This window comes from Lytechinus pictus, chromosome 2, assembly GCF_037042905.1.
Source record: "Lytechinus pictus isolate F3 Inbred chromosome 2, Lp3.0, whole genome shotgun sequence".
NCBI classification, from domain to species: domain Eukaryota; kingdom Metazoa; phylum Echinodermata; class Echinoidea; order Temnopleuroida; family Toxopneustidae; genus Lytechinus; species Lytechinus pictus.
Window position 1 is genome coordinate 9,696,490 of NC_087246.1, and position 17,417 is coordinate 9,713,906.

A 17,417-nucleotide genomic window follows, 5' to 3' on the forward strand; every position below is an offset into this window, starting at 1 on the left:
CGCACTACCCCCTACAATCCGAAATCCGATGGCCTCATTGAGAAGTTCAATGGCACTTTGTTGAACATGATTTCAATGATGATCGAACCACATAAGCGGCAACGAGATTGGGATGAGAAGCTGGCAGTGGCAGTATTCGCCTACCGCAGTGCCCCCCAGGACTCCACAAAAGAGACGCCAAACATGCTCATGTTAGGGCGGGAGATCCATCTTCCTATTGATCTCACAACGGAGGTATTGAGGAGTGGGGAGGAAGAGGAGACTGATGTGGAGACGGATTACGCATTTGTTTTGAGGAAACGAATGCAAGAAGCGCACCAAAGAGCCCGAGACAACTTTGCAGAGAGTGCCCGCCGGCAAAAGAAGACCTATGATGCGAAAGCGGAGGGAAGCCCTTTGGTGGTTGGGAAGTTTGCCTGGCTCCATAACAAAGCGAAGACTAAAGGCTTGTCCCCAAAGCTACAGAGAAAGTGGGAAGGTCCATATTTAATCATTCAACAATTGTCGGATGTTACTTGCCGGATTCAGGAGAAGAAGAATGGCAAGAAGAAGGTAGTACATGTGGACAGGTTGAAGCCCTACGAGGGAGTGCCGCTTCAGTCCTGGTTAGAGGCTCATGAAAATGAGCAGAGAGTTCTCGATCAGAGTGAGGGACTCCAGGTGGGAGAGGAGGGACTCCAGGTAGGAGAGGAGGGAATAGACCCAATTGTGAGGGAAGGTTCAGGAGTTGAGGAGCCTCCCGTACCAGCTCCGCGAAAGGCTCCTGTTCCGGCAATAAGAAGGAATCCCCCAAGAGCTAGAAATCCGCCAGCTAGATATGTGATTTAATGTAACCTGTGACAGATGTGATATATTCTGACATTTTGAGACCGAATTCAATCAATTTTGTTTTGTTTGTGTTCTTCTGATTACAGTGGTTCAAGATGAGGCACCGGGTGGCGTCTGACTTTGAATGCTTCGACTGTGGAGCGAGGTTCTCACATAAAAGGAGTCTGCACCGACACATCGACGAGAGACATCGACGTCAAAGGCTGTATACTTGTGACATTTGTGAGAAGGGGTATTCCCGCAGAGATAACCTTAGGGCCCACATGGTGAGTCATGAGAGACGTTCAAAAGTGAGGTCGGAAGTCCACTTGAGCGACAAAGGAGGGAAAGAACGTGAACGTGAAAAAGGTCGGGAAACTCGAGAACATGAGGAGAAGACAACAACTCGGATCTGCAGTGAGGTACAAGAGCCAACCATTGCTGAAGCAGAGATTCAAGTCGACGTCTCTCCTGGCACTATGGAAGCGGTAAATTCTTGGAAAATGGGCCCAGGACTCAGTGGGAAACCACTTAGCCTCCTGCGTCAACAGGTGCAGGATGAGCAGTCTGAGGAGTCTGAGTCCGATCTTGAAGATGAACAGGAGGGGGGCATGGACTTGCCTGAGAAAGTGAAGTTGGGAAAGCCTATCGGTGACTTGAAACCGACCAGGATTTTAGCAGGGAACTTAGTCCGAGTAGCCGAACATAGTTCGGCATACGTGTTTTCCGGAGGATCGAAATCCATTTACGAGGAAAAGGCACGGACCTACCACATGGTGGTGGTAAAAGCTGTCGAGTCGGTCCCTGAAGCTTCATACACCAAGATTAATCATGTACGTGAGGGGCATGTGGGTCCGGCTATGTCCGTAGAGGATTTGGAGCGTGGACTTATCGGAAACCTAAAAACTATCACCGAAAAAACCACGCGCCGAGTGTTCCGAAATGGAGAATTAGTATCGGAGGACGAAGTCATGAAGGAGTTTACGGTGGATATGATGGTGGGAACAACCAAGGCCGAAACAGATTGATCAGCTAAAGATCTCATCATCCAGAACACTTTTAAGAACTTTTGTAATATATAAAAAAAAACAGTATCTCTTCCGTGAGAAACATTCCGTCTTGTTCTTTTGTATTCCGATTTATTGCCTTGATGTATGTTATACTCTATTTACTATTATGTCTTCCTTGCCTTTCTTCTTATCTTTCCTATATCCTCCTCATCTTTACATTTTTTCCTGCTCTCTCTACAACTCTCTCCGCTTTTTCTATATATTTCTGTACATATATCACTTTGTTCTTGTTTTGGGAGGACAGTGCTTGATTAAAGTTATATTTTGATGTCATCGATCATGCAGTTGAAAGAAAAAAAGATCAGTATCTACTTTTTATACAAAACATTTAATACCTCATGTTTGGACATGAAACTCAAAATGTTATTTGGTTTTCTTTAGGAAGTCTTAGAGATGTCTTCAAACTCATAAGTGTGTTAAGAAGAGTGCTTTCTTTTTATGCTATACCTGTATATACCTGTATATTCTTAACGATATTTGTTTTAAATATTTTTTTTGTACTTATTGTTTCTGCCAAAGATGTTTCACTCTTGAAGGGTGAGTTGAGTTTTGAAAGGATTTATTTTTAGTCTTTTTAGTTTTATACCTGGTCCGAGGACAGCCCAGACTTGGGGAGGGGCTGTGTAGCATAATGAGTTATACCTTTAAGATGTATTTCATAGTTGATCGTAGAGGGCGATATTTTTATGTTGTGATACTTGGTATGGAGAAGTACGTCAGTTCGCTCGGAGCTGTGATGACGTACGTGCAGTTGTAAATAGTAGCTCCCGATATTAAACTAAGACTTACACCGTACACTAGATCTTTCCACTGTGCTTTCTTTATAAGGTGAGTGTTATAGTGCTTGATTCGATGTATTTCAGAGAGGTCTGAGAGGAAGAGAGGTTACCACGTTATACAATAGACTTTTGTGAGAGAATCTGCCCCCCAAAACAATTGAATGAGTGAAGAACAGCGTGGACCGGGTTCTAGAGACTGCGAGACGGCAGAACGCTACCCCAACAGAGCTCGGTTACGCCACAATATATTTTGTTAGAAAATACGTTTTTAGACAGTATCCCATTGATTTATCACATATATATGCATTTTAGAGCTCACTCTTGTGATTTCTTTGCTCCTCTTTCTCATTGTGCATAATACTTTTAGGGCCTTTGGCAGCCATTTTGAATATCAAAATACAACATTCATCACATACATGGCATATTAATAATATATTTCGTTAACAATTATGTTTTTAGTCAGTATCCCACTCATTTAATCTTAATAATATGCATTTAGTGATCACTCTTGTGAATTGTTTGGCCCCCATTACCATTATACGCAATACTGTTTGGGCCAGTGGCGGCTATTTTAGATATCAAAATACAGCAATGTTCCCATATATGACATAATAAATGATATATCTCGTTAGTAATGATGATTTGCATATACTACTTCGTTCATACATCGCGATGTTTTGCAGTTTAGTGCTCATTAATGTGAAAATTAGTTTTCCCTATTCATATTGTACATAATAGAGTATACAGGGGCCTATGGCGGCCATTTTGAATATCAGGAAAATAAATATTTTGTCAAAAATCATTTTTTGACAGAGTATTTCACTCCTGCCACACAATTTCATGAATTTCATATAGCCAATGTGCGGACAATTTTATGATTTTCATGGGTAATTTGTATATTTTGGCGGCCATATTGGATTTTGCTAATTTGCGGAAAATGCTCAAGGTTACACGAGTGGCATCATTCAGATTCGTAATCAGCACCCTCGAATTGACAAGAAACCATCAAAAAATATTGTATATATAAAAAAACAAGGTTATGCCTCTTCTATCCTGGACTAAATTGCTCATGACTGCATCTTTTGGCCATGATAATTATGTTGCACAGAATCACAATGGTTGTAAGCAGTCGCTCCACCAATAATTGTGAAAGGGGCTTAACAAAAGTGCAAATCAATCTTGATTGGGTACGTTGTCATAAAATACATTACAATTACATTCTTGAGATCTCTAATTCTCGATATCTGAGACCATGAGGTGATGCCCTCCATCAATACCTACTGTTTCTCCAGTGGTAAACGACGAGTCAGAAGATGCCAGAAATGTGACGAATCGAGCTACATCATCTGGTTTACCGGTTCTGCGCATCGGATGGGAGCGGCTGTAACTCTCAAAGTACTAGAATATAATATAATATATGAAAAATATGACATCACCTTTTAAAAAAGTTATTCGTTCATGATTATGACCATGATGATACGTTAGATGAGATTAAAATGATGATTGGCCAACAATTCTATTCTGCTAAATATAAGTTACAGTGATTGTTCCTCTGACAATTCGAAATAAAAAACTAAAGCAGAAAAATCAGGGTGCCATTATTTTGTTATCCTATACTTGACTATGGGTATATAGGTTTGTAATCTCTTGCACCCTATTCCAAACTAAAGTAGAGGAAGCACTCTATTAATATGCCTATTAATTAGCACCCTGCAGGTCCAGGAGTGTTACCAGCCCAAAGAAAATTTATGATTTTTGTAGCTAGAAAAAGAAATAGAAAAATGTGTAGCAAATTGTCGTCGGCAGCTCGGGGAAAATAGAAAATGTGGTCACTTTTGACCTCTTACATAAACTAACGAATTAAAGATGAATGACGAACTAATTATTCCAAAATTTTTTGAGCTGTACAAAGTCGAACACTACTTAAATCAGTTCCATTGCTTAATCGAGTCACATCTACATCTCTCCTTTATGAGATAAGAGTCATCTATTTGTCCTTTTAAAGTCAATACTTTATGGCTATCATGAATTCAATGTCACAAAACATCAATTTCCTCGAGCTCTCATCAGCTATGCTATGCAAAACCAGAGCATGCATATATATAAATATATATATATACGAATTACATAATTTATTACTATAATGATCATTATGATCAATACAATATTGTAAATCATTCCTATAATTATAATTTTATGAATTGAAATTGAAACCCCTATTTAAAAAAAAAGTCAAAAATAATTATCATACCTGTGTTACTTGTTCTTCTGTTATGCCCAATTCTCGCTTGAACAGCGGAGTCTCAATAACACCAGGGCTGCATGGTGATATGATATATATATATATGTATATATACTGTATAATGTTTGAAATTAGAAAAAAAATTCAAATCGAACTTAATTCTTCAAGCATCCATAGTCGGTTCCTCAGATAATTTTCAGCCTTTTAGATTTGAAGAGAAAAGATGAACTCGCTAAAAATTTAATTGGTATTCGTTCCTTTTCAAGAGAAATACAAATGAAATCTAAAACATTATAATAACGTTATACCATGGATCCTACTAAAGGATCAATGGTTAGATCCTACTAGGATCCATGATTAGACTAACATACATGTGCAACAATAATGAAATGAAACAAAACTATAATTAGCACAAAATAGGGGTGGATATGAATAATTTGTACATCAATATACTCTGCCTCACATTGTTTTCATTAGATTATATTTTCACGTATTGACAATCGGATGATAATTTGTTCGATCCAAAAACGTATCTATACGGTAACTTTATTATAAATACATTTTAATACCTTGGATAATACATTGGGTGTAGGCATATAAAGTTAATAACTTATTTGCCTCTCGGTGACTTCTCATGAAGAATTCCAAACACTTTTAACGGCGCTGTACATCATTTGAACATGGACAGGCAAAACTTTCATGATTTGCTTTCGATTTGTTCATCTTCTCATATTATGTTGTTCATAATGGGAGCAGTGACAGCGTCAATAGGAGGACGAAGTGATACTTTTAAATATCTAACTCGATTTTACATGCATTTTTTTTAATCTTTCAATATTTATTGAATATCTTTCAATTGAAAATTTTTCAATATTTATTGAATCTTTATGACGTGCGCTTCATAATTGCAGGTTACTTTGGTTTGCTTTCATTTGGAAGTAAGCTGTGTGTGGTAGATAAGCAAAGTCTATTGGATCAGACCTTCTGTACTTTTATAAGAGAAAAGCTTTCATAATATACCGGGATAATATACCCCTTATTCGTTCTTATTCACCCCATCATTACGGTACTACTCACTTTACTGTGTTGACACGGACTCCATGAGGTGCCAATTCTACCAAGAAAATAATGAAAAGTGATAACTTCCCCTGAAGGGAATCGTCACGTGGACATCTTGTGGTAAACATGTTGGCATAAGCTTTGATCATAGACTTAAACAATTGTACATCATAATTATGAGTATCATGGCATTACCTCTATCGTGTAGACCGTGTGCGTATATGCTAACCTAAAGGCGATAAACAATGTGAACAAGATTAAAGGACAACGACAGAGCATGCATGTCAGACTCCACATCATCGGTTATTGATGAGTTGATATCTTCTAAAGGCAAAGACTGAAAACGAAGCAGATGGAATCTTTGCTTAAGACAAAGTTAGATCGATTGTGTGAAACGCGGAAAGTATTAAAGTGCCAATAAGATTTCCCTTTTATTTTCTCATCAAGGAGCCTCACAAAATATATTTTTTGACCACCCTTTCAATGACCTTTGATTCAAAATTAATGAGAATCTGAAAAAAGACATCAGGGGTTTTTCAAGATTGCTTCTCTACCTGGTCATAAAGATGAAGAATTATATACCTTCAGCTGTACACCTTGTCATGTGATCTAAGGCAGTTTTTGACATCCCATAAATCAATTCGTTGACTATCTGTGTAACCAAATTAAAAACAAAAAACAAAAGAAAACAATAGTTTAATGCACTATTGTCAAATGATATGCAGTACACAAAACACAATAAAGTGGATGAGTACACTGTAAACACACTGTCACTCTTTGCCCTTTTAAAGAGTGATTTACTTAGAAACTTTACTTTCATTTTTTAAAGTGTATATTAGGCATCCCGACCCAAAGACAGAAGGAATACGATACATATCGGTAGATATCAAGTATAAGAAAAAAAGAAAGAAAGAAAGGCAGGCAGACAGAAAGATATATAGGTAGGAAGATAAATAGATAGACTTTTAGATATGAAAGGATGGAAATGGCTTAGGTTTAGGGGATCAAATTAAGCTAATAGGAAATAACGTATGTGCTCTGTCACTTACTGATCGGCGTCCTATGACACTGGATATGTTCACAACAGTTCCTGCAAGAAAGGAATGAATTGAAGAAAAAAAATTACAATATTTCCTGGTTCTATAACCGTTTATTCATCGGATCCAGTGTTTTTTTTTATTGAAAGCAAACAAAGGTATCCAGGATATTGAAATCGAGTAAAACAGAAATGGCCATGCAATTGCCTCCATTCCTCTAAAACATTCAATGAAAGATAATGCATATAGGCCTGCACCACTGCATAATCGCTGTACGTAGGTATATTTTTTGACATTTTTTCCTAATATAACTCTCTTTTGTTTTCAGAGCTAGATGGATAAAATACGACTAACTAAACATTACAAAGGTAAATGATCGAGAAAAAAAAATTAAAGAGCGGTTTATAAATTCGCATATTTAGGAAGTGGTGTTTTTTATAATCAGTATTAAACTTATTGTGTGCTATACACGCACCAGTTTATCATTATTATTATAATTATTATAATTATTATCTTATTATTATTAGCCCCCGTTGGGGGAGAGGGTGGGGGCTAGGACCCCTGCACATTTTTTTTATCATGTCATCAATTTAACCTATTTCTATGTATGTATTGCCATGATGGCACTCGGGGTCTGCCTCGTCAAGACCTTTAATTTGGTCTTTTACAGTGTCCTAAATTTCAATTTGTATTTATGTATAATTATTGCTTTGCTACTCGTTATGTATTCCTCTGATATTGTATCTTATTATTATTATTAAAATAAAACCATGAGGAATGCCTTTGCGATGAGGGAATACCTTTTGATTTGATGAGATATGGTGTAAGGAGTTGGGTGAGTTCAAGGGGTGCTCTAACATTCACTCTGAAGGTGAGGTCAAAATTATCCAAGGTCATGCTTTCTACCGTGTTCGTTGCATAAACCGCAGCATTATTCACCTGAAATAATAAAAAAAGAATGATAATTTCGGTACCCTTCAAGATTCTCAAAAAATATGTGATCACATTCATATTGAAACATGTCTAACTCTTCATTTTTTTGTCTTGAAATCAACAAATTTGATTATTTGTTTGTTCCTAAAAATATTGACAACAAGAAAAAAAGCTCCAGCACAAAATGTTGGTCTTTTTTCATACATTCCTCAAATTTTACACACCTACCAGTAATCCAGGGGGGTGCTGCCTATGGAAAATAATACACGCAGCACCCCCTGGGCAAAAGCACCCCCAGCATCCCAGGACAATGGATGTTTGGATGAAATAAGCAGGGGAGAGAGTTGTTAGATTCTTGGACAGGGGCGGATCCAGCCTTCGCCAACAAGGGGGGGGGGGATTTTTCAGCCATATTTTCACCGATCAGCCGCAGGAAGTTGATTATTGTTTGCTTCTTTGAAGGGGTAGTCCTAATAATCACTTCTTATCCTTATTCTTGTGAATCAACATAAATATAATAGTCTCATAATCCTTGTTTTAATATCGCGAGCGCGAACCGCGAGCTAATTGTTTTTGAAATTTTATGCATTTTGTCCTAAAACTTGAATATTCTGGGCAATGTTTGTAATCCTGAACAAGATGTGTATGCAACTAATAATTACTGCGAGCAGAAATTGTTAATATACATTTTGAACTGATCGAAAAGGTACTTGTTAAGGACTGCTTGTAGTTAGCCATGAAGACATGACATATTTCAACAATCAAATAATGCGAGCGCGAAGCGTGAGCTAAAAATCTTTGATATTTCTACCTAAAGAATGGAAATTCAAAGCACTTTTTGTAATTATGAACAGGATAGGTATATAACTAAACAATCGATGCGAGCGCGAAGCGCGAGCGGAATTTATTTTTTTGAGATTTAGACCTAAAACGGGACACTCTTCGTGTTTTTAGAATCATGCAAAAGATGAGCAATTGGGGATTTTCCTACATTAATAATGCGAGTGCAAAGCTCGAGCAGAATTTTTTTGGATATTCTGATGATTTAAATAAAGAACAAGCTGCGCATCTGATTAAATATGCACGCACCTGTCTCAGATTTAGACCTAGAATCTGGGCATTCTAAATACATTTTTATCATGAAAATCAATCAAGCGATGGCGAAGCGCGAGCTTATACTCCGATCTGAAAAAAATTTGGAAATTTAAGCTCTAATTATTTCCAGAACTTTGTAGGAAAATTGTGAGGTGGATATGGATCGTGTTTAATAAAGAGCTGATATTATTCATTCTTATTACTTAGAGTTTTGACATAGAACCGGGACATTCTAAGCCAGATGAAACTTATCGATATTCCTTTCTGAAAAAAGAGACGATTTAATTATTAAATTAATATTCTATTTATCAATCTGATAAGCCTAATGAGGGCGCGAAATCTGTTAATATTATAGCCTTTAAACTGGGAATTTCAAGCACTTTTGTAATTATGAATAGGATGCATGAGATAACATATTTTAAATAATGAATGCAAGCGCAAATCACGAGCCGAATTGTTTGATAAATTGTCATAAAATGGGGAGTTTAGGTAGTGTGTTATAAAATTAATATTGAGATATACATGACTCACCAATCAAAATAAAAGCATGCAGCGCTGAATAGGGATATTTTGAGAACTTTCATATGAAATACGCAAAAATAATATGTACCTGACAAATCAAATTTTGCAAGCGCGCAGCGCGAGCAGAAAATGCTAATATTCAAACCATAAACTGACATTTTTACAGAGCACTTAAAAAAAATCAATCTGTAAATAAAATAATGAAAGTTCGATTTCCGAGCTGAAATTTGTTTTGTATATTGACTTCCAAACTTGATAAAGCTCCATATTGAGCAAGATCAATTCACCTAACAGGCAATGCGAGCGCGAGCGAAAATTTCATATAGTGACATGAAAGATTCTTTTTATTTTCCAAGTCTTCCCCTCATCTTATTTTATCCACTCGTCTTCTTCTTCTTTTCTCCTTTCTTTTCCCTGTTTTTTCTTTCTTTCTTTCCCCTTTTTTTGCTCCGCCAATAGGGGGGGGGGGCCCTCGCCGCCCCTGGATCTTGGAGATGAACCCCATCTATCATCCTTCCCGCTCCGTGTAGGACTTGCTTTATTGACCTGAGTCTTGTTTCCTCTATCGAAACTGTCCATTTATCATGATTGTTATTTGTTAATTTACAATTTTTAAATAAATTTTGTTCTACATGTAGATCTTACCAAAACATCAACCTGGTTGAATTTCTGGATGATTTGTTCCACAGTTTTCTTTACGGCGTCTCTTTCCCCATAGTCGGCTTGAATTTGTAAAACCTTTACAACATAATAAGACAGAAATTCATTCAATAATTTGATGTCTTCATAGTGAATAAACGAATATTTTTACTCGTAAACTTAAAAATTAAAGCTTGCTACGAGCTTCGAAGTTTCACTTTAACGAACAAAATTCACTTCGCATTTTCTTAACGTAGCCTATACTATGTAATGATAACTTTAAAAATATTTTATCTAATTCAATTCACTATCTCCTTCAATTCCTTGTGTTTTCTGTTTGGAGATGTGAGATTCTTACATTATCATTGACATCATTTTCTATGTTAATATTAATACAACTTTACAGCCACACAAGAACGCACCCCTTTATGAGAACAAAATTGACATTATGTTAGGCCATATAATAAATCCTTAAAAAAACACTCTGCCAATGGGACGACTTTAAAAATCTAAATTTCAATTATGTTACGTCGAACCACAGTTACCTGATCGCTGCCAAGACCTCTGGCTAAACCTATATTCAGATATTAAAAAAGAAATCATTCAAATAATTCAACATATATTATAGGTCATTTCAAGGCAAATATGAGATATAAACATTCAACAGAGCTGCCAAGTAGTACTGTTTTCAGTAATTATTACTGAAAATTAAAAAGAATACTGGTGGTTTCATGCAAATTACTGATTTAAAGTTTCAGTTTATGTGTTGTCCTATGGCATTTCTGTAAAAATACTGATTTTCGGTCTTTAAAATACGGAAGTGTTCTTGATCAGGTGGGCATTTCTATCTTCTCTGATTGAACATTATACACCTGCATATAATTTACATGCAAAGAGTTTTCGTACTCGACCGTCTCAATGTTCCATTCCAAAGAATAAAGAGAAATAACCCTAATTCTTTTCTATTGTTGAAGATATGACCAGATCTGACAGAGTCACTTCGAAAGCCGGGAGTTGCGAAAGTAGAATTATGCCTTGCAAAAATATAAGGTCTGATGTGTAGGCCAAAAAAAGTTCAAGTTTATTTATTTTGATACCAAAAAATATCAAATTATAATAAAAATGAATATACATACAATGCACATGAGTACATAAACATGTATAGCATGACGAATTGGTTTTGGACCCCTTTAAAAGCAAGGCTTGTGAGCGGGGCCCTAGCTTACTTAACAAGATTTAGAACAAAATATAGGATATACTAATCTACAAAATAGAAAAAAGAGAGAAAAACTTTATATAATAAGGTTAAGACGCTAAACTAGAATGGAAAACTATTTACAATCACACAAACACACATACGCACACACACCCACACACACCCACACATACGCATGCGCATCCACATCCACCTACATTATGCACATACTAAACATTAATGAGTATGGTTCTTTTGATTTGTTTAGTTCTATAAGTTTATTGTAATTAAAAGTTGAGGCTTGGAAATTAAACTAAGGAGTATTTTTAAGACAGATACATAATAAATGCTACAACGAAGAAATCCATTTAAAGAGTGTTTAATGATACTTATAAATATCATTTTCTTTGAGAGAAACTTTATGAAAAATCATCTACATTCATTGGTGACTTGTTGAAGTGTTTCCATGTTACGTCCTGTCAGGGCCAATAGACATCCCAGCGAAGCGAAATGTCGGGCAATTTCTGCTCCTATACCCGAGCTTGCTCCTGTAATGTGAAAGAGAGAGAGAGATGATTCAAATTATGTAAATCGAATATTATCTTTTAGTTGATTTACATGTATATTCGTGTTTCATATGGCCTTTTCACACGTGAATCTTGAATCATCATTGCTATTGTAATCTTGACTGTGATTAGCGTTCGTAATTCTAATCATGTTCTAGTTTTGTTTCACACGTGCTAAAAATTCGTAATTTTTCAATGGAATCATCATTCAAATTACGACTTTTTTTTCGTGTGAAAGGGCGGACTGATAAGTTTAATGTTCTATTTTGTATTATAATCAAACAAAAAGGGTTAACATCCCTTAACATGCACATAATATGGTGAATAATAGCTCCATGGTACCACCATTTCACACGGTAAAAAAAAATCGTAATTTATTTGATGATTCCAGTGAAAAATAAGGCTAACGACGAATATTTAGCACGTGTGAAACCAAACTAGAACATGAATAGAATCGTGAACGCTAATTACAGTCACGATTACAATATGAATCATCATTTTTAATGATGATTCAATTAGATTCACGTGTGAAAAGGTCCATAGAGAACTAGACATTGTCTTCAACGAATTGAGGAGAAAATGCCTAATGCTGCGCCTATTATGTACGACGTTTTGGGAATTTTTATTATTTCGATTTGGTAAACAGGTGCTAACTAAATTAAAAAAATATATATATCATCCTTCAAAAAATAAATAAACATTAGAAAAAATCAATTTATCTGGTTTATTAATTGAATTCAATTTTCAATAAGGAATTTAGAGTACTTTGAATATGAAGTGAATTCAATATAATTACCTGTCCTGTATTATGACTTTAATTTATTTTACAGTGAATGTATTAATAAGATCCACTCTCTACAACTTAATTAGATAACTGTATGAATTTATTATTCAGAGATTTTTACATGAATTATTTGTTAAAGATTTCAGTCTCCCATATTTCTTATTGTAATCTGTAATATGTATGATATCAAAAACCTTTTTTTTCCTACAGTATTTGGGATATCTGTATTATTGATAGATATTATTATAGATAAAGAAAGAATAAATTGATGAGTTACTAACTAATTTTTTCAATTGTTTTTTTCTGATAGAAATGATAGAAAATAATACAGAGGGAACGAGAATTACACAAATAAGAAATTGAAATCATACCTACTATACAGTACTAATAGTAATATAATCCCGAATTTCAGAATTCAAATAGAATGTTACGGAATATTACCCGTTATGACGGCAACTTTTCCTTTCAGTGAAGCACCAAGTATTTCTGGACTCATGGGTGACGTCATAATACCCAGATAAGATGTTTATCTAACGTGTTAAAGAAAATCAGAAAGTACTAATAACTCGAAATGAAATAAAAGCAAATATGGCTTTTGTTAAACTTTCAAATACTCTATAACTGAATGGTATATCATTGCGCCTTTAAGCAAACATTTGGCTGAAAAGCAAAGTAGAAACAGCGCGAGTATATAGGTATATTTTGTCCTACAAAGTAAGAGGTAAAGTTGCAAAAGGTATCTTTCATCAGAAATCTGTTACAGTATACAACATCTCATTAGAACGAATTCACACATGCATGCAGAATGGCGGTCCTGGCGGATAAGGGGTAAAATGATAAGCCCCCCCCCCCCCCTTTCCAAAAAAAGGAAAAGAGAAAGAGAAAATCGACGCATTTGCAATTTTCCCCCTTTGTTTTGTTATATCTATTCATCTATCTATATTTAGTAAATTTAAATTTATATTTGTGAAGGGATGGGTCTCTCCTGGATCTGTCACTGTATTTGCATTAACATCTGGGCATGATATCTGTTTGAGCACATTTAGTCTAGCAAACTGAGCACAAATTGGCAAAATTAATATGAAAACAAATAAAGATAAATAAATTAATAGACCACTCTTCGCAAATTTTTTTAATATTTCAGGAAATAATTTGTTTAACGAAATATTCCCACTTTTGTGTTTTCCCTCCTTTTATATATATATTATTGTCTGTAATGCACGAGCAGTACGTAGCTCCTCACCCCTACAAGTTGTAAAACAATGCTCATTCAATTCATTGATCTGTAGATATTACGTATTATGAAACATATTTTACAGATCAGTGATCCAGTCTGAGAAAATAATAGCAGTCATGCCTAACTATTTACAAACAAATGTGTAAGAAAAAAAATATATCAGCATAAATAAACAATGTTATATGAGTTGCATATTGACATGCCTATTAAATCATGCATGTTTCAGGAAGAAAATATACTATCAGATAAAACGAATCTTCATAAAATACAGAAAGATAATCACTGGATTATCAGTGACTTATAACTTATTAAAGAAATTTGAGGTGCGATGAAATGGACTTCTTACCTCCTTGTAGAAAATTATCTGTAATAATGTGGATGCATTAAACTCCATACACTGAGTGCTAACCGATTATAGAGTTTGAGTATATAATCTTTGTCGGTAGGCATAGGGTTTTGCATACATAAAAATCGTTGAGTCATAAATGGTGCATTATAATAAAAACATGATGGTACAAAGTACAACCTACTCAAGTTCAACGTTTACATTCAAACGTTTTCATGAGAATTTCATATCCATGTAAACCCATCAGACAATGATGTACGTTTAAAGGATTGCATTTTATTTCACTTCACTATAAATGGAGCAAGAATTAAAAAGGGGCTTGTGTTCTATCAGGGAGTTGTGAGGGGACTCTCTGCTCTCTCCAGGCGATTCATTTATTTATACGGGAGTGAGCCAAGTCCCCTCACAACTCCCTGAAGTGAACTTGCAAAAAATTCCTACTTGTAAGAGCGATTATATTTCAAATTTTAGTGACCTATGAACATAATGATTAGAATGGCAGGAGCAAATTTTTTCGAAGTGAAACCTAGCACTAGAACTTCCTAATTAAATGTACATCTACAACATCTTTAGATTTCAACATGCACATAGGCTACAAAAGAATACGACCTCGGGATTGCTTCCCTGTATAATATACCACGGGCGTAAATCCGGGGGGGGGGGGGGGATACATCCCCCTTTTCGGAGGGGGGGGAGTGGCATGTACAATCATCCTCCCAATATATATATATTTTTCAATCATCAAATGGTTAATATTACTGTTACGGTTAATATTAATGTGTGGATTCATCTTTAAATGCAGTCAAAGTGCTTGAATTGGCCTAATTTTGCATCTAAAAATGCAAAATTTCTCGCGCGGTCGCGGATATTCTTACAAGAATTTGGCCGTGACAAATCCCTACGTTTTTCTTATTGCAAAGGTTATATCTACTGCATCATGTGAGTTTAGTTATAATAAGTCCATTTATGAATAAGTGATTCCAACAACTTTCAAATATAATTATAACTCTTATCATAAACGAATTAAAACATCCTTTAAACACACTTTCGTGAGTATGGGAGGGGTCATTTGTGGAAGCGCGGATTTTGTACGAAAAATATTTGGCCTACGTATTCTTCAAAAATATAATTACGACGAGTTACTGAAGACATTAATTAAATCAATGCCGTTAATGAAACATTCATCTTTACCATTTCATCCATAATTATAGGGGACTTTAAAGCACATTAATTAACACAACAATGAAATGAATATTTCATAAATGAATTTTGCTCAAAATTCGGATTTTCGCATCATCTCCCAATATAATCTTAAAGATTATTCGAAACCTTTAATTTTCATTTTCATCATTGTGGTATTTCCACGTTTTTGGAAGTTTATATTGTAGCATGTGATGGCCTATGATCATTTCATGTGGCATCCTTATTCCAGAGAATCATGATCCTATTTTTGCTTTCATTCTCATCTCACCTTTGACCAGTGAGCAAATGAGTTTTCATTGAACAAAACTCGACTATCTAAATCCCTATTTGCTCTTTTTATATGTTTCTTGTTCATATCCTTCTTAGTTTAAGTTATTGATAATAATAATGCTCTTATCATCCTCTGTTTTAATGCATATTATTTTAAACGACTGAAGCAACTTTTTAAGGCTCGCTAACTACGCTTCTCCCATAATTATTTGCACTCATTTGATAATCATTCTTCTGTTTCTTCCAACTATGGAAAATTTGCTCGCTCGCTTCGCTCGCATTTGGATACTAACTGTAATCTAGTTGTTTATGTCACAACAAATCCATCAAAATATAACCATAATTGTAATAGTTATTCAAGTGAAAGATGGTAGTATTATGCACGCAGTTATATACCCCTGTACATATCCCCCGTGATGTGATAACACATACCACTTGAAAGAGGTTTTGGGGCAACATTCTTTCTTTTACCTACTGAAAATTTGCTCGCTCGCTTTTGGATATTAACTGCATGTAGTTCAGTAGTTTATAACACAACAAATTCATTATTATAGCCATTGAAAAAAACCTTAGAGCGGCATTTAAGTGAAAGATAAAAAGGATTATGTACACGGTTATATACCCCGTATATAGCCTCAGGTGTGGGGTGTCCCCCAATTTTTTTATTTTCAGGTCAATATATTGCTTTCATCCCCCCACTGCTCGGACCGGATTTACGCCAGTGTAATATACACAATATTATTGTATTGTAAAGAATAAACTGAGACAAGATCACCCTGAACATAACTTCGATCCTATATGGGGAGGGGGCAGGACGATCGCCCCCATGAAAATATTTGGGGGTCATATCTATTTTTCCCCTTAAAAAATTATTTTGACAAACTTGAAAATAGTATAAAATTAAATGCAAAAACTTAATGCATCGGAAAGCACTATAAACTCTTTAAACTGTTTTTTTTTAAGTATCACACTATAAACCGAAGGGAAATAACATTCAATAAAAATAAGTCCAGGTTATTTGTTTTTTTAGAATGAAGTACAGGACTAATGATAAAAAAAAGAATATATAAAATTCTCAATTTTCGGCTCTCTTCATGTGTAAATTCGATATTACAATAAATATTTGGCGCACAGAGCGCGCTTAAAATTTTGGATATTCACCCACCCGAGGATCCACCACATCCCTGACGCTATACTATTTGTTTATAAGCTTCGGTCAGAGAGAATATAGCGACCGAGCCATTTGCTCAACAAGAAAACCGTCACATCCTAATAATGTCAATTAATATTTCAGAGTGCTTTCGACAAAATAATACACAAATTTAGAAATAGAATTTCAATTTCACGGCAACAGTATTGTTGTATTCTTGGTGGGTGAAGTAGGGAGGTCAATTTAAAAAAAAAAGTTGCAAGGCAGTCTATTGTATTGCACCGGGGATCGTTGACTTTGTGCAGATTTAGAATGTTTTATGCGTGTAGCCATCGAGCGAGACAATTTTCTAATTTGACAGAGTTTAGAGCACTTGACGACGCGACATGAATGGAATGCTATATTATTAGATACATAATGTACCCATATGTTCCCCCTTCTTTGGGCGTTGATTATTATTTAGGGGGGGGGGTTGAGTGATTT

General features: G+C 35.4%; 1 protein-coding gene across 1 annotated transcript; it reads right to left on the minus strand.

Annotated features, from left to right (window-relative positions):
* Window positions 1–896: 896 nt before the first annotated feature.
* On the minus strand, window positions 897–14,457 carry LOC129253579 (3-oxoacyl-[acyl-carrier-protein] reductase FabG-like). The gene is made up of 11 exons (XM_054892010.2): window positions 14,312–14,457; window positions 13,170–13,258; window positions 11,816–11,926; window positions 10,729–10,757; window positions 10,190–10,282; window positions 7,795–7,933; window positions 7,007–7,047; window positions 6,540–6,609; window positions 5,976–6,012; window positions 4,908–4,974; window positions 897–4,054 (listed from the first exon to the last, which is right to left on the minus strand). The coding sequence occupies exons 2-11, from the start codon at window positions 13,234–13,236 to the stop codon at window positions 3,887–3,889; spliced, it is 822 nt and encodes a 273-aa protein (XP_054747985.2). The 5' UTR covers window positions 13,237–13,258; window positions 14,312–14,457; the 3' UTR covers window positions 897–3,886.
* Between the last annotated feature and the right edge of the window lie 2,960 nt (window positions 14,458–17,417).

What these genes read in the sequence shown, in the direction of transcription:
- LOC129253579 (XM_054892010.2), bottom strand. Translation starts at nt 13,236, where the DNA reads ATGACGTCACCCATGAGTCCAGAAATACTTGGTGCTTCACTGAAAGGA. An exon ending in TCAACAAGTCACCAATGAAT is followed by an intron (nt 10,758 to 11,815) that starts GTAGATGATTTT and finishes ATCTGAATATAG; the next exon opens with GTTTAGCCAGAGGTCTTGGC. An exon ending in ATATCTCATCAAATCAAAAG is followed by an intron (nt 7,048 to 7,794) that starts GTATTCCCTCAT and finishes CCTTTCTTGCAG; the next exon opens with GAACTGTTGTGAACATATCC.